The sequence below is a fragment of the Electrona antarctica genome, assembly GCF_951216825.1.
Source record: "Electrona antarctica genome assembly, chromosome: 9".
Lineage (NCBI taxonomy): Eukaryota > Metazoa > Chordata > Actinopteri > Myctophiformes > Myctophidae > Electrona > Electrona antarctica.
The window spans coordinates 34,737,871-34,763,560 of NC_136790.1; the positions used below are offsets into that span (position 1 = coordinate 34,737,871).

General features: G+C 39.4%; 3 protein-coding genes across 3 annotated transcripts in view; 1 reads left to right on the forward strand and 2 right to left on the reverse strand.

The window, feature by feature from the left end:
* Positions 1-1,633: 1,633 nt before the first annotated feature.
* LOC306929789 (GTP-binding protein Rheb-like) lies at positions 1,634-6,159 on the reverse strand. Its single transcript, XM_079510463.1, has 8 exons — positions 5,673-6,159; positions 4,983-5,054; positions 4,806-4,873; positions 4,505-4,587; positions 4,300-4,356; positions 4,159-4,206; positions 3,519-3,600; positions 1,634-3,432 (listed from the first exon to the last, which is right to left on the reverse strand). Exons 1-8 carry the CDS (start codon positions 5,722-5,724, stop codon positions 3,340-3,342), a joined length of 555 nt encoding a protein of 184 aa, XP_079366589.1. The 5' UTR covers positions 5,725-6,159; the 3' UTR covers positions 1,634-3,339.
* Positions 6,160-10,398: 4,239 nt separating this feature from the next.
* LOC306929932 (limb region 1 homolog-like protein) lies at positions 10,399-17,642 on the reverse strand (the record flags this gene model as incomplete). Its single annotated transcript, XM_079510670.1, has 17 exons — positions 10,399-11,733; positions 11,831-11,992; positions 12,103-12,169; positions 12,446-12,536; positions 12,703-12,776; positions 13,063-13,140; positions 13,254-13,324; positions 13,416-13,496; positions 13,690-13,762; positions 13,883-13,956; positions 14,055-14,123; positions 15,214-15,337; positions 15,424-15,527; positions 16,041-16,180; positions 16,781-16,814; positions 17,175-17,295; positions 17,577-17,642. The coding sequence occupies 17 exons, from the start codon at positions 17,640-17,642 to the stop codon at positions 11,648-11,650; spliced, it is 1,515 nt and encodes a 504-aa protein (XP_079366796.1). The 3' UTR covers positions 10,399-11,647.
* Positions 17,643-20,698: 3,056 nt separating this feature from the next.
* The window catches only part of LOC306929574 (5'-AMP-activated protein kinase subunit gamma-1-like), a 9,583-nt gene continuing 4,591 nt past the window's right edge, over positions 20,699-25,690 (forward strand). Inside the window, exons 1-10 of the mRNA XM_079510158.1 lie at positions 20,699-20,927; positions 21,929-21,980; positions 22,283-22,383; positions 22,468-22,549; positions 22,657-22,715; positions 22,831-22,876; positions 22,959-23,013; positions 23,121-23,247; positions 23,725-23,890; positions 23,980-24,017. Of these exons, the coding sequence (XP_079366284.1) occupies positions 20,919-20,927; positions 21,929-21,980; positions 22,283-22,383; positions 22,468-22,549; positions 22,657-22,715; positions 22,831-22,876; positions 22,959-23,013; positions 23,121-23,247; positions 23,725-23,890; positions 23,980-24,017 (735 nt within the window). The 5' untranslated portion in view covers positions 20,699-20,918. The remainder of the gene's footprint in view (positions 20,928-21,928; positions 21,981-22,282; positions 22,384-22,467; positions 22,550-22,656; positions 22,716-22,830; positions 22,877-22,958; positions 23,014-23,120; positions 23,248-23,724; positions 23,891-23,979; positions 24,018-25,690) is intronic.

The following is a 25,690-nucleotide window of genomic DNA, read 5'->3' on the forward strand; positions in this document are numbered from 1 at the left end:
TGCAAGGGATCCAAATTGTTGTGAAAGGAATGGGACAGCACTTTGAAGATGAGTCCGCCATTACTTTGCATCACTTTATAAAAACTGTCCTTATTCACAGTCAGTGCCTACATGACATGTCTATCATGTCTATTTTAGTATTTAAGCTGATCGTTTTATTATTAGTTTCATAAATACACTTTCCTGTGTGATAGGGGTTGTAATATTCATATATAATAATATTCATTATACATTGCATTTCCATATTCTTTGCTCATTAGTCATTTTGTCATCATATTTCCCTTATTATTATTATTGTTATTAAATATATAGCCTATCCTTCCATTCCGTCTCCCTTTGAGAACAGTGAGAAAGCACTGTTGTGTTTGCTGACATTCTAACCGCGATACATAACTAATTTGCATACTTAAATGATTGACGTTCGGAGGATCCCCCTCATTCCCCTGGTAACGCTATGAACTGTGGGTAATTTCTTTGCCAAAGTCAGCTAAAGTCAGCATTGATGCTGACTTTGGCAAAGGGCACATAAAGGGGCGGGGCTGAGCCCTCACTGACTTACCGATTTCAAATGGGACATCCCTCAAGCCCTCGCAGACTTCACATGAACACGCAGCTAAGTCAGTGAGGGCTCATTGAGTCAGCAAGGGAGTGGATTGGGATTGGGCCATAGGTATCATCACCATGGCATGCAGCATCCTTCTCATCACCAAGTTGCTCCATTGACCACTTTACTCCGGTGTCCCTATTTTGGGCATGCCATTATAGAAATAATAATAATAATAATAATCACCCCATCCCCAAAAAGGAATACAAACTAGCAGATCCTTTTATTTAATACTTGTTTTTGAACAACATTGTTAATCTAGTCTGATTAGTAATAATAATGAATCACCATGGCATGCAGCATCCTTCTCATCACCAAGTTGTTCCATTGACCACTTTACTCCGGTGTCCCTATTTTGGGCATGCCATTATAGAAATAATAATAATAATAATCACCCCATCCCCAAAAAGGAATACAAACTAACAGATCCTTTTATTTAATATTTGTTTTTGAACAACATTGTTAATCTAGATTAATGCAGGGTAGTGGACTGTCATTACATCAGTCTGATTAGTAATAATAATGAATGATCAGGTGTTAAGAGATAACCCAATATCCTATGTTGAAATGATTTCTTACCCACCGTTATTCCTGTAACAGTATGCCTGCGTGTGATATGACTATGAGTCTGGCCAAAAAGCCAGGCTAGGAAAGGAAAGGTGGGCAACTGGGCATCAAAATATTCTGAGCACTAGGAGGAAAACTGGGAACTAGGAAGAGGGAAATGTGCAGGGCACCAACCGCCACTCTTCCCCTCACAAAGTGGCCACGTAGTTCTCACCCAAAGTTCCCAGTCCCATGTCTTCCATCAATTACATTTTTAAGATACATTTACTTGGAGGGCAATCGTCTTTATAACAATGGAATACTATTACTAAGGCTAAATAACAGTTGTACTGGCATGGAAAATTCCCAGATTATGTGAATTGTGAAACCATCCCGGTCATGATGTGAATTCAATTCACATTATCATCTGGCTCAAAATTGCATTTCTGTAACATCCCTGTTGCAACAATAACATATGACAAATCAAAAGGAGTAAAGGATTTATTTATATACAAAACTGTTTACAGCAATATTTCTGAATTAACATTGACCAAGGAGGGAGTATTGGTGTTCAGGTGCACAACACCACCAGGTATCCCCACATGATCAAGTCAACAGAAGGAAAAAATAACCCTTAAGAGCACCTTGAATCACGAAGGGAAGCAAAAGGGGTAGGGGTTTCCCGATTTATACATCATCGTATGGAGCAGCCATGCATCAAAAATAGCAGATTGACAAGCTTGCAGATCTTCTATTTTTGGCACGTGACACTGTTGTACGGAAGAGCATAAATCAAGCAATATGGAAACTGTAAGGCACAAGACACAGTATCACCAGCTTCTCTTCGACCATCAATCACACAACTAGGCTACTTACTCAGTTAAGCTCCCAATTTAAAAAAAAAGACAACCACTAGGGGTCAAACATGAGAATGAGAATTTAAACCATAGCATTTCTATATTCTCCATTTTGTAAGGCTACACAGGCCGAGTAAAACAGGTCATTAAGGGCCTCAAGGGTATAATAGTGTTTGTCATGTCATGATGTAAACTTGTAAATGAATTTACTTGGATGCAAGCCACCTTGGCTTAATTAAAAAGAGGGTGAAACTAACAAAGTTTATTCAGCAACCCTCATGATCTATTCAACAGTGTTAAAAATAGTTTAAAAAACTGCAATTCAGTGGTCTATACACATTATGTACTTAACTCCACATATTCTAATGTATCAGGGGGGGGGGGGGGGGGGGGGCATCATTTAAGGTACAACCAATACTATCAAACCAGTTTCTAAGATTCTATTTCTATAGCAAGAAAAGGCCACAAAATATTCCATGCTATGCTAAACGTGTGGCAGAGAAGGGCATGTCCATCATATGACAGCTTTATTACACTCAATTTGAGGACAAGTAAGTTTTACAAAATAAGGGTGAAAGCACCAATCTGCTTGGCAGAAAAGTGTAAAAATCTAAATGCGTCTGGATTTCTTTGCTGGCAGTAATTTGACAGTTTGTAGGCTACGTGAATAGCACCTGAAGTTGTCGAGTTTTGAAAAATAAGTGTTACAGTGACACTTACTTATGTGACAGAAATCTCACTCCAGAATGTACTAAGAAATCAACCAGTTCTGTATAATAGTTATATTCCAATACCACATTTAAGAAATTTGAACTGTGGGTCATTGTAAGGTATAATGACAGGCAGAAAAATCCCTAAGTGCCAAGTTCCAGGCATAATGTATAGGTATTTACCAGCCCTTCTTGTGTATCTACTGTAGAAGACTGGTCTGGTATTGTGACATAGGCCAATCGTGTCTTCATGAAACACATTTCATTGCAATGAATTGGGACTAATATATTTGGCAATAGTCAATTCTGAATTCTGTACATTTGGTTGAAGTCAATATATGGATTATACCTAGTCCTAGACATCTCACATTTTTTTATTAATTGAAAAATGCTCCAAGGTCTAGGACTCAGAATAATCTGTCATTTAACTTCTCAATTAGTGGACTACTTTAAAAAGCCGTCTGAGCAATTGGCTGCCAATGTAAAACAATATTGTAGTACAATGGTGTAGCAAATTGCCAATGTAGCTCCTTGGTGCCGAGGAGGTCAGGGTTTGGAAGCGGATGATCATGTGCCTCCTGTCTTCAGCCAATCAGCTTTCTGATGTCCTGTTCAGAAGGTTTTACATCACGAAACACTTCTTCTCCTCTGAGGGTACATTTCCATCAGCTTTCTCCATCTCCAAAATGATTCGCTTGAAAACCTCCACTGCAGTCTGTATTTCAAAAGAGTTATGACTATGTCTGTATGTGTTACATGCATGGTGTTGTGTACTGTATAGTTCTGAAATGGATACATTACCTCATTCTCCTTGGCTGAAGACTCCATGAATGCAGCACCCCAGGAATCTGCCAATTTTTTTCCTTCCTCTGGCTTGATCACTCTGAGATAAAGAGATGCATACTTGGCTTGAGTTTTAAGCACATGAACTCTAGCTCTAGCATCCCTATTCTGGGCATGTTATAATAGCATTCTGGGAAAATAGGCAAATGTTGAGTGAAAATAGCAGATCTACAAGCTCACACCATGTCACAACACATCATATGCATCAGTGCATTTGAGCTTGTAGACAGGCTATTTTCGGCAAAAGGATTTGGTGTATGGAGAAATAAGGAGGGGGCCAAGTAAGTAGCCAAAGTATTTAGGGTTTAAGTGGTCAAAATACTTTTATATTATCAGGGTACGCTTTCTGTGGATAATTTACCTAGATACAGAAGAACAGGAAACAGACAGAGGGGAGGAAGAGGGGAGGATGTGTGACAAAGGTCACACAAAGCTGTTTTCATAGCCATGCCTGCCATATTCTGCCTGCCAACATAACTCAGGGCACTGTAAACATTATTGGATGTTATCCATTTTACTAAAATAACAAACACATAATATATCAAATACATGTTGTTTCTATTCAGCAGTCAAGCATTTAAATAACCATCGTGAATACCTTTCCATATGGAGATCTTTTTTGTTCGCAACAAGAATGGTTGGCACCCTAAAAAAGAAACGAAAAAATAAATGGGCAATTGTTAAAAAAAGAAAAATCAAATTTCAATGATTAAAGTATTATTATTATTATTAAACTTACTGTATCTTGCCAACCATATCTAGCAGCTTGTCATGTAGAACCTGCACAACTTCAAAACTGGAAGAGATTGAAATACAGAGACATAACCATCAAATACCTAATAATAACTAGTAGTTACCAATCTTAAGCCTTTCATTTGGCTTCCATATGACCAACTGCATACTACTATGCTAACATTACTCATAAGATGAAACCACCGACTCACCTTTTCATGGAGGTTACTGCGTATACCAACACATACCCATGGATGTCCATTGAATGAGACTGAGGGAAAATTGAGTACTCATCCTGTAGAAAAAGTATTAGATGTTCACCGAGTAAAATAACAATTGTTAAGACTTCTACAACATCTACTTGACAAACACTGTATTTGATGTACAGTGTACAGTATTTGTATACTGTACATTAAAAAAATCTGTCTAAAATCACACATTTACTTTGCGGTAATATTATTATTATTAATAGAATTCCATGACTGTCTCTGTCTAAAGTAACTTGTAACTCACTTGTCCAGCTGTATCAACAAGCTGCAGATTGAAGTCTTGACCATTGACTGAGACAGTTTTGTTGAAAGCTGTAGAAAGGAAGAACTGGTTAGGCAAGAGCTTTCCCCCCTTATATTTCACATACTTTTTTTTATAAATTTCTCTCTTGTGCAACATTTTACAAATATTTCAACTCACTGTTTTCAATGGTGGGGTCATAGGAGTCTACAAACTGTCCTTCCACAAACTGTATCGTAAGAGAGGACTTTCCTGTGCAGGGCAAAACAAAAGTAACATTACATTAGACGAGTAGCCTAATCTAAAATAATAATGGAAAAACAAACTCTGGTGACCAGTGGTGGCCTGGTGGGAACATTCTACTAAAACAAACAGCTCCAACTGATACGCATCATGCCAAGATGTTGGGTGTGTAAAAGAATACAAAATAAAGTATGGTTCATAGCCTTAATTGGGGGTGCGGCTGACACGATTTTGTTTCATAACTACGTGGACATTTTATCTACAAACGCTGGAGGTTCGTACATGGGGACTAAAATGTGAAGAGGGCATAATAAGCAAACAGCACATTGTGGTATCAGTTCTGAGGAACGATTCTGCACGCGCGCGCGCACACAATGTGGCTGGCTGACACGACCAACCCGCATGTCTTTGAAAATGTACCTTAGGGTCAAAGACATGCTGTACGGTGACCCCCGCTACGATCAAACGTGTACATGTGGGTGCTACTTAATCATAACAAACCAATGTAAACAAAGGGCAGCCATAAACGCGCCACGCTGCAACAAAAGCCCCTGAACGTTAGCCGTCTGTTAGCCAGCTAGGCTAACTAACATTAGCTTAAAGTGCATCACCAGTAGTACCACTCACCTACAGACCTGTAGCCTATCACAGCGATTTTTCTGTATTTTGGTTGAGGCATATTTTTTTTTTTTCGTTGCAAAAAAACAGTTTAACGTAGGTCCGGAACTTAGCGTACCAGTTGTTTGTTATTGTTATTTCAAAACAAAAATAAAAAGTAAAATAAAAACAAAACAAAACGAAAAAACTTAACGCCACATTCGCCTCGCGTCACGTGACAACAACAAACTTTTCGGAGGATTCACCGCCGGGGCCTCGAAGTTTGAACTTATGAGTTGAAATTGAAAGAAGAAGGCGTACTCTCGGTGAGTACTTCGTTGGATAACTCGGTCTCTAACGGCTTCTCGCACACTTATCGATCGCCACCGATAGATAGTCTCAAAATCGCGGAACAGCTGTTGTTTATACTGGAAACTATAAACTATAAAGGCTGGTTTCGCCGCAGTTCGCCTCGCAAGTCACACTGACGGAAACTGACATTGTGTAAGCACACCGTCGTAAAAACCCAGCCGCTACGTCATCACTGCTGCAGGCACAGGTCACTGACCAGCAGATGTCGCTGTTTCACAACTTTTCCTCATATGCCAAACCTGTCTTCAGGTAGCCTCGGAAACCCAGACGTTGCAGGGAACGAATTGTCGTATTTTATTTTATTTCATTTTCATTTAGTGCCTTAATGGCATTGTTGTTGAGGAAGTGTGATTAAGTAACAATAATATAGCCTAATTGACTCAAATAGTGCTACCGGCTGCATTGTACCTATGGCAAATCCTTTAAACAGCTGAGGAAACCTACTGCCCAGTTCTGCCTTGGTGTTTCTGCAACCGCTGATCAAAATAATAGGGCCAGGCCTACAAAATGTAGACTTTTAATATTTGAAAAAGTCTGCCGATCCCTATGCTAAATTACTGCCCTCTATGCCGTCTATGAGTAGAAGTCATTCACAGTTAGCTAATATTGTATTCATAGGAGACCATTTCCTAGGGTGCGCTGACTGCGCTCATTAAAGGACCAAGTAGTCCTGAAATTGTTGGTCCTTTATTGTTTTTGTTAGTTTTTTTCTTCTCCTTCCCCTTACGCCAAAAATAGCAGTTCTGGCTGAACCGTGTAGTCGGTTTTCGTGAAACTCTGAAATATGGTAGAGAGCCATGCCAAACGGTGAGGATGCGAAGCCCACAACCATTGGCCAAAGGGTGGTGCTATAGTACTCAATTGAAAATGCAAACTTTGAACGTGCATAGCTCATGAACCATTTGACCGTCGGCAATGAAACCTCGACACACATATGCGTCTCCACATACCAAACAAGTTTCGTGCTCTTACTTTTGACCTCTGACCTCTAGATCACCCGCCATTTTGAATTATATGAAAATCAGTTATAATGCAGCTCCTCCCAGGATCTTTGATCAAAATGCACGAAAAGTTCTACATGTGAACTTTGGACCTATACTGACAAAGGAAAGTATAGTACTTTTTTAAAGTAAAAAAAATAAGGTTAATGAAAATGGCCGTTTTGTGAAAATTCTTCTTTTGCCCCTAATATACATACATGCAGCGTCATATGCTTATGCAACTTTACAGTATGGTAGACTGGTAGAGGGTCATGCCAAATAGCACTGAAACCAGTCTTACTCCAATTGGTCAGGGTTTCAGCTGAGAGCCATCCTGGCCTTGCCCCTTGCTCACCAGGTATAGTGACCCTAGACTCTGCATAGCAGGGGCGTCCTCCTCCCTGAGCCAGGCTTGCACCTGACCGCATACCTGATGGTTGAGAAGTGTAGGTTGATGTTGGAACCTCTCGGGCCGCTTCCGTCAGGCCCACTTCAGCCAGTACCTAAATACCAGCTGCAGGGTCATCAGCTGGGAGCCATCCTTCACTGATGTTTCGCCCCTTTAATCACCAGAACATCTCAGGATGGTGGGGCAGCGGTCAGGGACGTCTCCCTGCCGCTCCCTGCAGCTGGATTTCGATAATCAGGTTTTTCACTGCGTGGTATCTCGATTCCCCCAACTCCTGTCTTTTCTTCTCAGCCAGAGCCACGTGCCCCATCCCAGATGATGTCACATGATGTCACGTGCCCGACACACAAATCTCCAAAAGGTAGCACATCCCAACTTAGCAAGTACTCACATTCCCATTTTTAAGGGGCACTAGCCCCTTCTATAAACAGTTTTTGTCCCCACACGTCTCAAGATTTGCCATTGACAATGAACGGTGAAATGACTTTAGTACGATACGATACGATACGATACGATACGATACGATACGATACGATACGATACGATACAACTTTATTGTCAGCTTACACTGAAATGTGCTTTGCGTCCATGATGTCACCGTTCAAGAAACAGACAAGACATAGACGTACATTACAAAATGGTAGACATTACAGGACAAACAATCTGGAAATGAGAACATATCCACTGGTTTAGCGATTTTGGTTTAGAAGCAAGACAGACTGATGTACAAATGAGTTCTTTAGTCTGTTTTTCTTAAACGTAGGGACTCTAAACCGCCTCATGGAGGGCAACAGTTGATATTCATCATTTAAAACATGTAGGGGTCAGTTGAGATGCTCTTCGCCAGTCTAAGCATGCTCTTGGTCTGGGCTTCTTTAAAGGAACGTAACACAACCTCAACTGGCCTACCAACAATTTTAGCGCAGATCTTAATTTGGCTATACAGTTTGTTCTTATATACCATTGATAGGCTGTTAAACCAGGCCGTGCTACAGTACAACATCACAGTTTGAACAACAGACGTATCTAGAAAAGAGACAAGGTCTGACTGCTAGCACCAAACGATCTAAGTCGGCGTAGGGAGTACATACGCCGCTGTATCCTTTTACAAATATAGTCAATATGCGAATTCTTTCCACTAAATATGACGTAAATTAAACATCAAAACATTAAACGCCATTGACATTGAAGGGAAAACTTACGTCATATGTAAACAAGCAAATCAGCTGACCAATCACATGTTGGTGGGAGCGCTTGGCCAATAAGGGACCACCTTATGTACCTTATGTAGCAATGTCAAATGTTCACTAACATAAATTGATGTACGATGACAAGAGCGCCCCTCATTTCACACAGGTGTGATTTTTTATTTTTATTTGCACACAACAATAAACGTACGTTGTTCGTTTACTCCACTGAGAAAACGTATTGTTCATGTGCAACCTCTTTTTCTTATTTAGTATTATTATCACACACAATAAATATATATATATATTGCTTTTACAGTATATCATTAATTTAGTATTTACATACATGTGTAACCACTCCAGTTCTAAATCTATTTTGAAAATATATTATCCAATATGTACACAAAAACAGGACTGAAAATCCACCTTTCAGCATGGGAGAGGAAATGATTGCTCCACCCTTAGTGAAATGACTACCCCCACCTCCTTATAACCCCCTTCATTTTTCCCCAACCTGTACATATCTTTTTTTTATTACTTTTAAGGGGCGCTAGGCTTTAGCCCCTCATATGTCCAGCTTTGAGGGTTTGTGTAAACCCAAACTTTGTCCTAACACAAACATTGAATGCCAATGACAATGAATAGCCAGCTTTGAATGTTTGTGTAAACACAAACATTGCGTAAACACAAACATTGAAGACGAAGGTGAAGACGCAAATTCTAATTGGCCGGAATGAGATTATGTATGATGATAAGAGCGCCCCTCACTTCACACAGGCGTGATTTCATTACTTTTTATGATGATTTGAATTTTGTGATGATTTTTTCAGGACCTGAATGGAAACTAGACCGCAAGGACTTTTTTCGGTGATCCCTTTGGACGTGTTTTTGACCGTACTAAATGCTCCACATATACAGTATGTGAATAGATTATAGTTAACTATATGATATATTATATTTCTGTAAAGATATCATTATTTAGAATTGGGGACATTCACAAGCTAAGAACAAAGGGGGGAATATTAAAGCTTAGCTCAAGAAAAAGAAAGCATACTGCTGTGAAAATGTACAAGGATTAACAGTATAGCTGACAGTCCTAAAATGATTGGACTAGGTTTCCAGCTACGTGAATGCTTTTAGGTATAGTATCGTAACAAATAACAGCTTTTAGTTTTTCCTAACCAGACACATTATTTGATTGTATATAGAGTAATGTAATCTGCAATAATTTAAAATGGGTTACACTACGGCCTCTCCTCACCTGAGACTGATGTCTGTCTAAAATGTTATGAGGATAGATTTTTTTCAGTGAATAACTTTTCCTGGTGCATTAGGAAAGTCATTATTGTAGTCCTTATTGGTTGTTATTAGGACCCGCATGACTGATTAGGGACTAGGGACAGAATCATACTTGGTTGGGTAATGGGGCATGTCTGAGATCACTTACATTGAAAACCACATCCATGTCGGTCAGCAGTACAAAATGTAAAAACCCTGCACATTGACATGTTCTTTTTTTTGTTATCAAATGTTTTTTATTTAAGACAAAATAGCACAATAAAACATGTTAACACCATGAATGAATAAAGAAAACAAAACAAGTGTACAACAGCAAAAGAAAGGAACACAAAAACAAACAACAAACAAACAATCCCACCCACCCCTCCCCCCGGGACCAAAGATGCCACAAAATGCACACCTGCGTCAAGATTCCTACCACTGTGCAATGGGAAAAAATATATATATAATAATAATAATAATAAGACTAAATCATGTCCTTGACCAAATCTGCAATACCAGACCAAATATTAATGTTTTCCTCTTTCACTCTGTGTAATCTTGCCGTTGACATTTCCAGATAGATGATATCTAGAAAGGTCAAAGCCCATTGGCGAAATGTCAATGTATGAGGCGGTTTCCAGTGCGTAGCAACCATCTTCTTTGCGGCCGTTAGGCCAGCAAAGAAGACACGGATACGGGTATTATTTAATGGCAATTGGGATACATCGTTTAATATGAATAAAGATGGGGAGGGTGTAATGTTAATTTGTAAAATAATCAAAAGATTAGCAGCAACCAAATTCCAAAAAGTGAGAACACTCGGACACTCCCAAACCATATGAAAGAATGTACCTATGGTGTTCGAAGTGCAGAAAGTGCAGTTGGGATTATTTAAAATCCTCATAGCACACAATCTACGGGGGGTCAAGTACGTTCGATGAACAACATTTAGATGAATTTGTTGATGATCCGGATTCCTAGACCTAGAAGACAGCATAACATTAGACCACACTGTATCCCAGCTCCAATCTGGATCTCGATTTGGTATGTCATTCCTCCATACAGTATCAACAGGCAAGGTCCCATAACTAGATTCTAATAAAAAAGCATACAATATGGAAACAAAACCTCTTGATCTAACATCACAGATAAGTCTATGCAAAGGGTGCATTGCAAGGGGGGTCTGCCATGGAACCCCATAAGTCCTCATGGCAGTTGTAAATAGAAAAAAAATGAGTTACCAGGCAAGTTAAAAATATCACATCAATTCTGAAAACCATTGTCATCAAATAAATCACCCAAAGTATGAATCCCCTTGGAACTCCATCTGGGAAAACGAATAGGACGTTCATCCAAAAGCAAACCATCATTGTTGAACACTGGGGAAAACAAATTCCATTTCAAATCAATCTTGCACAACTTTTCAGCCGCTCTCCACACTGTTACTAACTGAGAAACGATTGGCCCAAAGCGAACTTTGCATTGATTATTCAATATGTTTGAATAGATCAGATCTCTCAATTCAATAGGATGAACCAAACTCTCCTCACACATTGACATGTTCTGAAGGGAATTTAAGCTGCAGAATCTTGAAATGTGAGGATAACCTCGCTCCATGTATAGACCCCAGGTGTAAGTCTTGCAGTGCCGATGGTTTCTTATAGTAGCCTCTGAGGTTCCTGAGGTTCACGATCGAACTTCACGTCCTTTACTCTGACAAGAACCTCAACCTATCTCATGACCTCCAATTTCAGAAGTAGCATACTTTGATGATTATTATTTAATCTTGGAAATCCTATTGGCTAACAAGGTCCTGAGAGGGATGGTGGAATGGGACACAGTCAATGATGGTTTATGCAGGCCTGGTGAAAGAGAGAACAATTGCTTAAGTGCAGAATCAATAGCTATGTACTTGTGAGGGTAAGTGGGTGACGTGTGATGAACACATACAGTACATACCAAATGCCCAAGCCAGATCTCTTTGCAAGGTCCACGTTAAAGTTTCAATAAGACTGGCTGAGGTGAGCCCGACAAACATTAGGTTGTAGAGGAAGACGACGTGGAAGTTAGCCAACCAGTTGTACTGACCAAAATCTCCAAGCAGATTAAACCTGGTGATGCCTAAAATATCAAACACAGCACAAATTAGTGTAGTTAGTTGATATACTCTCCTAAAACAAACTGCTAATTGATTGGTTCTCCCAGTCTCTAACTGTAACCCTTGTCCTTACCCAAAGTCCTGGAGAATGCAGGCAGGGCTGAACTGAGCACTAGCAGAGATACACAGTTCCCAATAATCTACAGAAAAATACATCATTCTACAGGTCAATTGTTTTTGAGGGAAAGACAAAGATGGGGAAAATGGAAGTTTGTGTGTGTGTGTGTGTGTGTGTGTGTGTGTGTGTGTGTGTGTGTGTGTGTGTGTGTGTGTGTGTGTGTGTGTGTGTGTGTGTGTGTGTGTGTGTGTGTGTGTGTGTGTGTGTGTGTGTGTGTGTGTGTGTGTGTGTGTGTGTGTGTGTGTGCGTGCGTGCGTGCGTGCGTGCGTGCAAGCGTGCGTGCAAGCGTGTGAATAACCTGTATTATAGTAGTATCCTGCATCCGGGGTTGTAGACCAGTGAACAATGGGGAGCTGTAGAACCCCACCACAGATGAAGTCATCAGATATGTATAACATTATAGAGTTAAGGAAACTGAAGCTTGTCTACTGCTATATGTTCATCAAGGATGAGTAGGCTAGCTTACCTAAACTCGAACGATGACATAAAAAGTGCAAGATAGAAAAGGTATGCAGTACCGTCATGTTGTGAAACCAATTAATATTGAAAGGATATAGAATGAGAATGACTTGTATCACAGCCCCGAGCAAGCCAAACATGGAGAATGAGGCATTGCCCAAGAGAGGGTCCTTTGACAGGAGAAAGTATAGATGTAACCCGACATATCTGACTGTATCTCAGGGGAAATATTTGCATATATCCATACCGTAATATGACATAAATGTAATGTGACAAAGTTATTTACAGGGGTGAACCACTGGTCTAGCAAACACTTTCCAAAGATATTTAAAAAAAACTATGAGTTTGATTGTCATGGAATTTGCTGTACAGTTGAAGTTTTGTCAAATACCTATCAAATAAGTAATATTGGCAAATATATTATAGAGAAATAGCATAACACATGTATTCACTCACTTCCACCCACCGGGGCATAGCCGTTTCATCAAACAGCAATTCAAGCACATGGAAACAAACTATGAGAACACACATTACCTGGGAAAAGAAAAAGACGGTGTCAGTCATCATTCACTTCTCGATAAACTGGTTTAATTAAAAAGAACACTGAAATCATTCATGTCTGAGCAAGTAGTTAAGTTGTTACCTACAGTTAGTGCAAGCAACAGCAGCATTGCCAAGGGGTAAACAAGGTTATATATGGGTGCTGTCCTCTGCATTTCTGTCAGGAGAAGCAAGATGTTTGCAAATAATTGTATAAAATATCATACTCTTCATCAAAATATGACTTTAAGAGCGGTAATTGGCCTTACCCAAAATGGTGCGATACATCTGTGTGGAGAGGTACTCATATCTCAGAAGCTCTGCATTTATGTTCAAACAAAAGGTCCCACCTGAGGAGGAAATATAGAGATAAACAGTGTCAAGCGAGCCATTAAACTGAGTTAATCTTTATTTACCTTATAGTATGCTTTGTAGTAGGTGGTGTGCAGTAAAACACTGCAATGCCATCATTGTCATGATATAATACTGTAGCTCAGTTCTTATAGAAGGCTATTATTACAGAGGAACACAGACGGTACTCACTTGTTAGTTTCCTGACGAGAGAGGCTTCCTCCAACACTATGCAGCCCATTGTCTCTTCAATATCCTCCAGTAACTGAAAAATGTCAAATGTCACTGGGTCATTAGAACGCACGCACGCACGCACGCACGCACGCACGCACGCACGCACGCACACACTAAAACTGTAAAACAAAACAAAACAACGTGCTATTACTTCTCTCATCCGTGGCTTGACCAGTAGCCTCCTTGTGACGCTAAACATTCGTGACAATCCAAAAGGTGTACATACTGCAAAAGACAATGAAATGTAAGCATGTCTCCGCTATAAAATGATCAGTTATTATAGTACAACAACAATTAATGGTGAATAGTTTCATTGCACTTACATAACAGCAATAGTACCCCAGGCAGAGACACGCTGGAGTAGAAGTGTGGCAGGTAATATTTCCACAGCTCTAGAAACAGTTAAGATGCATTCTGTGACTTTAATAGCAGATTTTATATTTCCCATTAGTGCAAACTGGATAATGAATTAATTTTACAGTTTTTGATTGTCATCAGCTTGTCCTGAAAAATAAAGTGAACGTAATATCTCCAGTAAATCACAAGATATATGGCAGCATGTCTGAATGAGTGCTGTGCAGATAATTGTCTCCACATAAGCGTATACACAGGAAATAATGTGTGTGTGTATATATATATATATATATATATATATTCCAAACAATTAGTTAGTCTATTAAATGGTTATTATTTTTTAGGGCCATTACTTTTCTACATTGCTAACGTACTTGGACTCAAGGTTGAACTGTACCCATTTTGGTGGTCAAAGTTCAAGGAAGGTCACTGTGACTCCACACTTCCCTCTTTACTCACTGGTGTCGTGTAAGTGATATTTCTTTCTAAGTGTTATATTTTGATAGCACACTTGGGCAACATACCGCCCAGACCCAGCCCTTTGACCACTTCAACCCGGGCCGGTCCCCCAAAGGATCAAAGTGAAAAAAGGCAGCAGATTTTGACCTAAATCTATTTAACTCGATGCACATAACTGTATATGTACTCAAATGGTAAATATCAAATGTTTATAATTGAGAGACAGTCTTCCTTGAGTCCATATGTAACTAAATGCAATGTTCATCAGTAAGCTATGAAGTGGTGCATACACCGGTAATTGGTGTCTTACTCTAGTCTTGACCCAAACGTATACTTTCGACAATTAAGAGACATGTTATATGATGGAATATAAATTGAGCTCAAGTCACTGCGGGGGGAAAAACATGTTATGCAAATTAGCTCAGAGAAGGGTCTTGACTCTTGATGACAAAAGATGTTGCCTGTTATCTCCTATGGCACCAACATCAATACAGCATGGAATAGTGGACAAAATCAAATCAAAGTCTGCTTGGATCTGAGAGGACAAATCTCATCAAATGGTGGTCTGTGCCTCAAATGCTGAATAAATAAGGACCTTGATATAAAAAGGGTTGAAAACCACTGTGTATTGCTTAAATGGGGGGGGGGGGGGGGGGGGGGGGGGCTTACCACAGAGACCACCTCTGGCAATGCTGTCATGGAAAAAGGCTGACGCCACCCACATCAAACCCATCATCAGAAGAGCTAAGAGAAGAAGGACAACTCCTGTCTCAAACACACGCGCCATCACACCCTTTAAAAGCAACACTAGGGGTTATTCTTTTTAACGTTTATCATGAGCATTTGGAAAATTATTATCACATAAAACAAAATTGCTACCTTCCTGGAGCCTGGCAAACCTTCCGACTCGGTGATGAAGTAGGCAAACGGTAGGATGAAGACAAGACAGAGGTTGGAGAAGAGAAATACTAAATTCCAGAATCCTGTGATGGTAGAATGGAAAACGCAACCTTAAAATCAAGAGATATCTTTTTAGATTTTATTTGTTATCAGGTGTCATGTCCGTACACGGACACATTTTTAGCTTTTCTTTTTTACACACAATTATAATGTTCTTATTTCGAAGACCCAATTACTGCATGTCAAGTCTCCAGGTTTTCTTCAGAATATGTATGACACTTATTAAGTGTTAGGAGTCCAACTAGTAGGCCTACTAGTGGTCAACTAGTGTCAAATGTTTTATTTGCAAGGACCCCATTAAGTTCTTAACTGAGTGTACAAATGGTGTACAAACCGAAACCAAATCCATTTGAACAATCAGTTACAGACCTCTTTATATGTGTTTCTGGTCAGATTTTCCGTGGCAAAATTTACATTTTGACAAAAATGTCCACCACAAGTCAGCATGGCGATGAGGCAATGTTTTTTGTTTTGTGTTGATTGTTATAACTTGTAGGGTTTATTATAATCATAAAATACCTATTGATTATGATTACCGTATAAAAGGGACCCGTTGAGCCACTGCGTGTAGGAGCTTTGTGTGAATCCGAGCAAGAGCTCATTGGACAGGATGGACATGGGCAGCAGTAGAACGGCACCCACAGAGACAGACAGAGAGAACGTACACAGCCACAAGCTGGTGAAATTAGAGGATAATTAGGGCTGTCAGGAGTCACCACCATTAGATTTTTGTTCATGATTTATTAACATATATGATATGTTATATATTATATTATATACAAATATTTGTGATTAATGATTTAATTGTATTTTTGGCATTGAACATTGGAACACAAAATATATACAAATACCAAAACAGATAATAATTTATAATACAATAACCCCCCTCAACCAATGGCAAAAACCAATGATTTTATGATACTGTTCAAATGTTAAAAAATTGTGGAAACCGCTAATCTACAAGCTCACAATGCATTGCATTGTGACACAGTGTGATCTTGTAGATCTGCTATTTCCACTATTTATGAACATTTTTTTAAATGTATGCATAGATTTACCAGATACCAATTTATGCATGTGAATGGAAACGTTTCTGATGATTCTGCAACATAACTGCAATTGTCTCAAATAATTGTGATCAGATGCTTATGTAATAACTGTGACAGCCGTATTGTGTACCAACCATATTATATAGGCCTATTCATATCCTTCCTGGCAAATAGTGTGATGATTAATTTACTCAATCATTACATACATACATATCTTATTTACTCACACAATTTTGTTGACTGCGGCATCTTCAATGTTATCTGCAAAGGCAAAAGCACTTTTTAATGATCATTTAAAGTCAAACAGGCCAGACCAGAAACCAGACAGAAGCCGAAACTACAATCTCCTTGAACTCATAACAGTGCAATGCTGTGTAGGGCAGCCTACTCTTTCAAACAGCCGTAAGCTAAACAGCTGGAGAAACTATGAAACAAAAATGCATGTAATAAACTCAACTGCAAGTTTGCACGAGGAAGACTTTTATATAAAGTAAAATAAAGTAAATTAATATTTGTTTACATAGGTTTGTTTAGTAAAACAAAAATACTAGTTGGAATCACTAACTGAATTATAGAGTGCTGTGCAAGGGCAAAAAATTCCCAATTTAACAACATACAAACCTGTAATGAACTCAGAGCTCTTCTTGTAGTAGCCAATCACCAGGTAGGAAACAATATACAGACAGATGAAAAGTAGGATACAGATCTGTGGGTTAGGAATGAGGTATTTATTTGTAATAGCCTATGTCAGATATAGAGAACCCAGCATAAGCAATCCAGATGTCAATATTCATAACTTGATGGACAAATGCCTATTTGTAGTCGCCTATGCCCTATGGTTTTAGTGATAGCCTAATTTTCTAACACAAATTATGCTATCTCCATATCATTTTGGTACCTAGACATAGGCCTATACAGAGTATATCTACATTGCAGTATTGGTAATTTTACTTAAAGTAAAACAGGCGAGTACTTCTTCCATCTCTGGTTGCATCATTGAAGGACATATAGGACCATACTCACGATAGTCTCCCTGACCCGTTTATAGAAAATCTGCTCCCGAACCGACATGTCTTCTGATACTTCCATCTTCCTTTAAACATTGTCGAATATGCTCTAATATGCTGGGGAGAACAAAGGCTTCCTTTATCTCTACCAACCATATATAAATTGTTCTTCTGGTGGCTGCTGCTGTGTGATCGCAGTTTAGGGGACAGCCAGGTAACACATTATTATTATGTGAAGTTTGGTGGGTGTGGTGAGAGAAGTGCAAGCACAGGTGTTTTCCCCACACAAGCGTTACCACCCTGTTCTAGTAATTGTTTTTTTTCACAAATCTTTATTTATAACAATCATGACATCTCAAATGAAATAAGTTTTGGAATGACTAATTTGGATTTATGTATAACTGAAGTGCCATGTGTGCCGTGACCGTGATACAGGAGAAGCTCAATGGAAATGACAACAAGTCCTCAGGACTTTTTGAAGTTATCCTTTTAGACCAAGTGTATGACAGTGCTCGTACTGTATGCATTTCTGTATAAGTATTCAATTGATCAATCAATCCATGGATTATGGTCAGATCAGGCCTTGTATGGCCAAAAAAATGACAACCCACCAGTCACTTGACAGTGCATGGTGCTCTTATGCCACCCTATGGTCAATGTAGATACTTTCCAAAGCCTACTGCCTGTTTGTGTATCTTCTGAAACAGCCTTTAAAACACAATCAGACTGCCTTGGATGTGAATTATTACAAAATTATATCCATCATTGTCAAATCAACCCCATCAGCTGCTATGATCAAGACATTTGAATCTGTATAGGTCAACCGCATTATCACATAATACATTTATAGTTATTCTATACCAGTGTTTATTTTTGTATCTGTTTTATACGTAATTGAGATTTGATGTATGATATTTAATTGTGTTTTATATATATACTGATATTGATGTACTGTAACTGAATTAATGCAATTCATGTTGTAGTTTTCTTTCTTTTTTTTTTAATGTGTTTTGTAATATGTTGTGTCTGGACACCAGGAAGACTATCTGACAGTCATGGCATCAGCTATCCTTTTCAAATAAACAAATAAACAAATAAATAAATAATAAGCATATAAATGAGTTCTATGAACAACACACATAACTATAACTACTGCCTACTTTAAAATAAATGTGGGGGAGGTATACACACACAGCCACACAGGCTGACACAGTGTGTGTGTGTGTGTGTGTGTGTGTGTGTGTGTGTGTGTGTGTGTGTGTGTGTGTGTGTGTGTGTGTGTGTGTGTGTGTGTGTGTGTGTGTGTGTGTGTGTGTGTGTGTTTGTGTGTGTGTGTGTGTGTGTGTGTGTGTGTGTGTGTGTGTGTGTGTCTTTCAAAAAAGCATATAGGCTAGTACCACACACACACACACACACACACACACACACTCACACACTTATACTTAATGTACCCATTCTAATTTCTACGTAGGCCCTACTGTGAATAATGAATCAATCAATCAATCAATCAATCAATCAATCAATCACTGCCTACAGCAGTGGTTCTAACCTTTTCAATACGTGACCACCCAAAAATGATTGATTGATTGATTGATTGATTTATTAACAGTTTGCAGAATTACAGTACATTTCAAGTACAACTCAATACAAAAACTGTTAACTGTGAGTGGACGACACCATAAACTAAGCATTACACTTGTTTACAATAGGGCCCACCATTTTCAATTCATCAAAACATTTAGAGACGTACGAATATACACAACTATATAGTCAAAACAGGAGGTAAAAAGGTGAAAAAAACATATACAGTGAGGGGGGAAAGGGGTGGGTGGGGGATTCAGATTTTACGGGGGCCAGTTTCGAATTGCAGCCGTCCGTAGGTGCCCTTTGAGAGCGGTTTTGAAGGAGTCAAGGGATTTGCATGTCTTAATGACTGTTGGTAGGACGTTCCACATTTTGGTGGCATAGGAGCGAAATTAATTTAGGCGCTTGTTTGTTCCAAATCTGGGTTGCACATGGTTTGTTGAACTCCCTCTGGTGTTGTGGGTGTGGACTTCGTTGACATTAAGGAAGTATTTAGGTACATGGGTATCTTGGTGGTGTAGCGAATCTTGTGGACCAGACCCATTGCAAGATGCTGTACTCTGTCGTCAACCCTACCCTAAGCCATTCTAGCCTGTCAAAGTGGGCAGGGGTGAGGTGGGTTCGGGGAGTGAGGCCAAGTAGTAGCCTGACCAGTTTGTTTTGGGAATGGAGCCGTGTTTTAAGGGCCTTAGAGGTGCTGTGGTACCAGGAGGTGCATGCATAGTCGAAGAAACCTTGTACGAGGGCTCCTGTTATAGGGTCTTCAAGGTGTTTTGTTGACCAGTGAGGAGATCCTGTATAGGAATTTTGTTCTTTGGTTGACTTTTTTGATTACGTTGGTGGCCATTTTATCACCGGAAAGATTTGCCTCCAGGATGGAACCTAGGTAGGTAATTTAATATTTTTGTGTGATAATATTGTCACCCACTCTAATCAAGAAGTCATCAGCCTTGCTGAGATTACTATTTGAACCAGGTGCAGATTCTACCAAGCTCAGAACCAAGGGCCTTTTCAAATAATGTGGAGACCTCCCTCCCACCCTGACGAGCACATGGAATTGTAGAAGTTGAGGCATTACATTATTGAGGTAATTATTATGAAAATAAATAGCAGAGCTCAGCTATTTTCTAAAACATTGCCTATTTGACAATTTGGACAATGTTTGACTAGGCTAGACTATACTGTAGTTTGTTGATTACTTTTGATGCAATGATGGTCTTTTTTCATTTAAAAGTCCTTTAAATTATCTTACTCAATGGCTCTGATCTGGGGAGGGGACCCCCCAAAATCATAGGACTGGGGACCCCCCTGGGGAGAACACTGGCCTACTTGCCTTGAGCTATACTGCATGGAGCACTCAGAACTGGAGTCAGCTGGGCGAAGTGCCCTGCTGTTTGCATGCGTAGGCCCTACTCTGGAGCAGTGGAGACTGTGGAGTAGCCCTGAAACATGACTGTCATAAACATGACTGCCATAACTGCCATAACGCGAGACTACTCAGAGCCCGCCTACTTCAAAAAAACGATATCCGGTCATTTCCACACCGGATGGCACTGGTTAAAATTCGGGCTCGAGTCTTCACTAGTTCACTGACACTCCGTATTTTCCCACGGTGGCGCTCAAGACAGGATAGGAAGTTAGGAACACATAAATATCACATAGCGATAGACAGTGTGTCGAACTCGAACATATTTGATCCGTCCAAAGATCTCCTATTCGGATAGACCAGGAGGACCTATCGATCTGAAAGGCGGAACGGAACCGTGGATGGAATATGGACTGTGTAAGTAGCTAACCTACTAGCTTAGAAGCACAACAACAAAGATCAGTAGACCATAAATCCCAATAGTACTGATTTCAGAGCAGGGTTTGTCGAATTTGAAAGGCAAAATGAAAAGTGAGATGAGCTAGCTTAGCAAACGTTACTGTGATCATGCTACATAAACTATACCCATTGGAAACACCTGCTATAATATATCGTTAGCAACCTTAATGTTAGCACTCAGTCCCTGCTTATAGAGTGAAATTAATTCAGAAGCCAGCTTTAACATGGAATGAAATGCTCTGATAACTTTTATAAACCACCTGCGGTTGGCTAACCTTCGCAAGCTATGATAACTACAATGGCTTTATGTTAGCCAGCCAAAATCTGTGATGGTAGACCAGAATGGTGGTATTTGTAGTTGTTGTTATGAAATGCCAGCGCGTCCGAGACTAACCTCAGTCTTGTAACAAAGTAGTTTTGATTGCACTTTAAACGCCATCATTCAACAATGATGAATGCATCATAATGCTTGGATCTGAAGTTCTGAATTAAATGTCAGCTATAGTTAGTTACATGAATACACAAACACGTCTGTTGCTATACAATTATATTTCCCTAATGATAAGTTAGAAGTTTTCTCTCCAGCAATGACACAAGGAGGAGATTATTGCGACCGCAATAGCCATAACGTCAACTTAAATTATTGTGACATCACAGGCTTTAGGCTTACGAGGTCTTACGAAGTGGGTAAATTTTATAGTTGTGAAATGTTAGTGTTTAAAAAAAGTATGTTTCTATTGATTCAAAAGTAAGTTGTTTCTATCATGCCCAAATAGCAAAAAGTTGGTCTTCTTGAATTGGGCCCATTCAAACGTATCAAGGGCTAACAATACTTTATACAACCCAGGCTGTGATGTTTGTTTAGCCATGTCATGCGGGCAATATTATTTATAGCAGCAGGCAAACACTCAGTGAACGTATGTCCTTGTCTCCGCTGAAGAATACATTTTATCTTTCAGATTCCAGCTGCTCTCGATGATCTTGAGGGCAAGAAAGACTTGGTCATAGATGGCAAGTTTTTTCTTTGCATTATTAAATGTTACTGAATTAGGGAAACGCATATGTACAATACATAGTGAATGAACGGATATCTGACTCAGTGCCACTGCACAGCTGAGGAATTGATATACTGTACTTTGTTGCGCACGGTTTTGCACTACGAAATAACTGATCTAGTACAAGGAGCCCACAACACGTCATGCTGCGAAGCATTGGGAGCCTATAGATCTGCTATTTTTAGTGTGTGATACCGGTGCACAACTAGGCCTATAAGTATAAATCCAGTTAACTATTGTCTCTTCATTTCGTTCCAGACCCAGAGCATAATGTTTATACCAGGTTTATGAAGTCTCATAGATGTTATGACCTGGTACCTACCAGCTCCAAACTGGTGGTGTTTGATACATCACTTCAGGTAAGACAATCGCCTCAAATGTTAAAACGTCTTACCCACTGAACGGTATTACTTGAATTACTCTATTATTTGTCTTTAAAACAGGTGAAGAAGGCATTTTTTGCTCTAGTTTCCAATGGTGTGAGAGCAGCACCACTATGGGACAGTAAAAAGCAGTGTTTTGTTGGTAAGGCCAACATGTGTTTGGATCAGTTCTGCAATTAATTTATGAAGTAAAACATTTATGTATTACCGGTAATGAATGAGACTCCATTTAAACGTCTTTTCTTGCAGGTATGCTGACTATCACGGACTTCATCAATATACTGCATCGCTACTACAAGTCTCCTTTGGTAAGAAAAAGATCAACATTGTAAAAATACACAATCACAAATTTGAGGCATTCGTAATCTTAGTCTCTTTTTGGCCTAGTTGTTGATGCTTTTCTCCTATTTTTAATATTTTCAGGTCCAGATATACGAGTTGGAAGAACACAAAATAGAGACGTGGAGAGGTAAGGACATTTATCTATAGGTTATTGTATGTCTGATCATCTACTCTGGTTCACTTGAACCACAATCTTCTCTTTATTACAGAAGTATACCTTCAAGACTCATTCAAACCCCTGGTCAGCATATGTCCAAATGCAAGGTAGATCTTTTTTTTTTTTTTTTTTTACTTTCATTTTTAATTAGACCGCTGGTCTTTCAACATTAAAGCTTTACTGTCCAAACTAGAGCTATTTGTCTCTGTTCCAGCTTGTATGATGCAGTAGCATCTCTGTTGAAAAACAAGATCCACAGACTGCCTGTGATTGACCCATTGACAGGGAACACACTCTATATTCTCACACACAAGAGGATCCTCAAGTTCCTTAAGCTTTTTGTGAGTATTTAGCTCTGTTGTTTTTTTCAACCCCCCCCCCCCTAGTTTTATTGCCCAACATTTCTGTATTCATTTTATTTCTCACATCTCAATATTTCATTCTAAATGTGCAGCACTTGGTCTATTAGTAGGGCATTAAGCAACTAGTCGACTATTCAACTAGTCGACCTTGTTGGTACTAGTTGACTAGTAATAAGAAAAGGAAAAAAAATCCCCCGATTTTGTTGGCCTCAAGATCAGGTAGATTATAGTTATAGTCACCAATGTACACAGTTTTTAAATGTACAAATATTTATTTTTACATAATATGTAGTTAAAAAAACTAGTCGACTAGTAAACTAGGCAACTAGTCTAGATGACTAGAAGTGAATGCCCTATCTATTGGCCATAGTTAATAACAGACCTGTTATTACCTCTTTTGTTTATTGTTCTAGCCACATGATTTTACGCATATGTGATCTCTGTTATTGTTTTCAGATATCGGAGATGCCAAAACCTGCTTTCTTAGGTCACACCCTAGAAGAATTGAGTATTGGAACATTCCAAAACATAGCTGTGGTGCGTTCAGATACACCACTCTACACAGCACTTGGCATTTTTGTCGAACAGAGAGTGTCGGCCCTACCTGTTGTGGATGACAATGGTATGTGTTAGCAGGGTAGATCATTTTATGAATGAATGACTAGGACAGCTACTGCATTATGTATTATTGATGCACTTTATCTCTTGCAGGTCGAGTAAAGGACATTTACTCCAAATTTGATGTCATAGTAAGTATTCTTTTATTGTACCCAATATTTATTAGCACCTGAGCAGATCTTGTGTCACATACTGAATGTTCCATTTTAGTGTAACAAGCAATGACAATACTATAGGCTCTGTAGTCCCATGTTTCCTGAAGGTGGCATTCCCGTTTCCTGTTCCAAGTTAATTTACCCATGGCTTCTTGTGATTGGCTCGGCAGTAGGTTTGAATGGGAAATGCATAATATGACACCTTCATGTGTGTTTTCCAGTTCTAATCTGCCCTGGACTACAGTTATGCACATAGCATATTGACTATTGTTGTCAGTGCTGCTCTTTGACCCATTTAAATCATACTTACTCATTATCTGCAGTTGTCTTTACCGTGCCATCACACGTGTGTGGAAAAGGATCTATTCCTCTGCTCTGGCTGGGCCACCATTTATAAAACGTTCTCGATGCAAATTTTTTTATGACTCCTTTGCCTCTCTAAGGAGGCCATTGACAAAATGTCTTCCACTTCAATTGGTTGTTGGTGGTTCTTTTGAGCCCACTCCCAGACATTTCTGCCTAGAGCTCTCTTCTCCAGCAATTCCTGGGGTGTACTCTTGTCGTTGTTCATTGGTTGTTCCATTTCTGGACTTGTCGGGTATAATTTGATGGAAGAGTACCTGTTTTGTCTACTTATTTTTATATATTTATATATTCGTAAATGAATCCCATTCCCAGCTTGAACATTTCCGCCAGATTCACATTGCTAATTCTGTGTGTCCACCAGAAGTTGTACTGGGTGCAAGACCAAGAGTCTGTCTTTCTCCTGTATTTGTATTGGTGTGTGTGTGAAAGGAGAACTGGTCTGGAAAGTAAGGCTCATTCAGCAGCTCTCACATTTTCCAATGAATCCCATGTCTTTTCCCTTCAGTTGTTTCCCTCATGATCCTGTCAATTGCCAGGAGGAACAGGATTGGTGAAAATAGACATGACTGCTTGATGCCCGTCTTGACATTAAAGCTCTGGAATAGCTGCCATGCATGCATGACTTTGCATGAAGTTTCGTCATACAGTATGAGTTCTTAATTGAGTTTATGGTCTTGGTGGGAATTCCATAGTGGTCCATTAGGCACTATAGTGTGGCCCTGTCTAAGCTGTGAAATATTTATCAAGTTGATTGATGTGGGATGTGTTCCATTCCAAGACTGTACTATGATGATGCGTGTTGCTATGTGGTCTGCATGAGCCATCTTTCCTGAATTGTGCTTGCTGGTCCCTGAGCATCTTGTCTACAGCTTCCTGGAGATTGTTTAGAATTTTACTGGGTACAGAAAGTAGGGGGAGCCAGGCCCAATGTACTTGTTACATTTTCTTGTGCCACCTTTCTTTGGCACTTTCACGATGTGTCCTTCTGCCCATTCTGTGGGTGTGTTTCCAATTCCCAAAGAAGCCGTAGATCATGTTATGTTTACTTCACTTCAGGTGGAATATTGTTTGGGCACTGGGCAAGCAACTGTGCTGGTTTTCTGTTGCTTGATTGCAATTTTTTTCCCTCTGTCACACTTGTTTGTAATGGTATCCTGCTGACAACAAAATCCAGGCTAAAGTCATGATTTATGATCCTGCCAAATTATTGAATTGTATTTTCCATATGTAAGGCATTAATGCTGTAGATTAAATTAAAAACAAATTCAAGGATAACGTGTGTG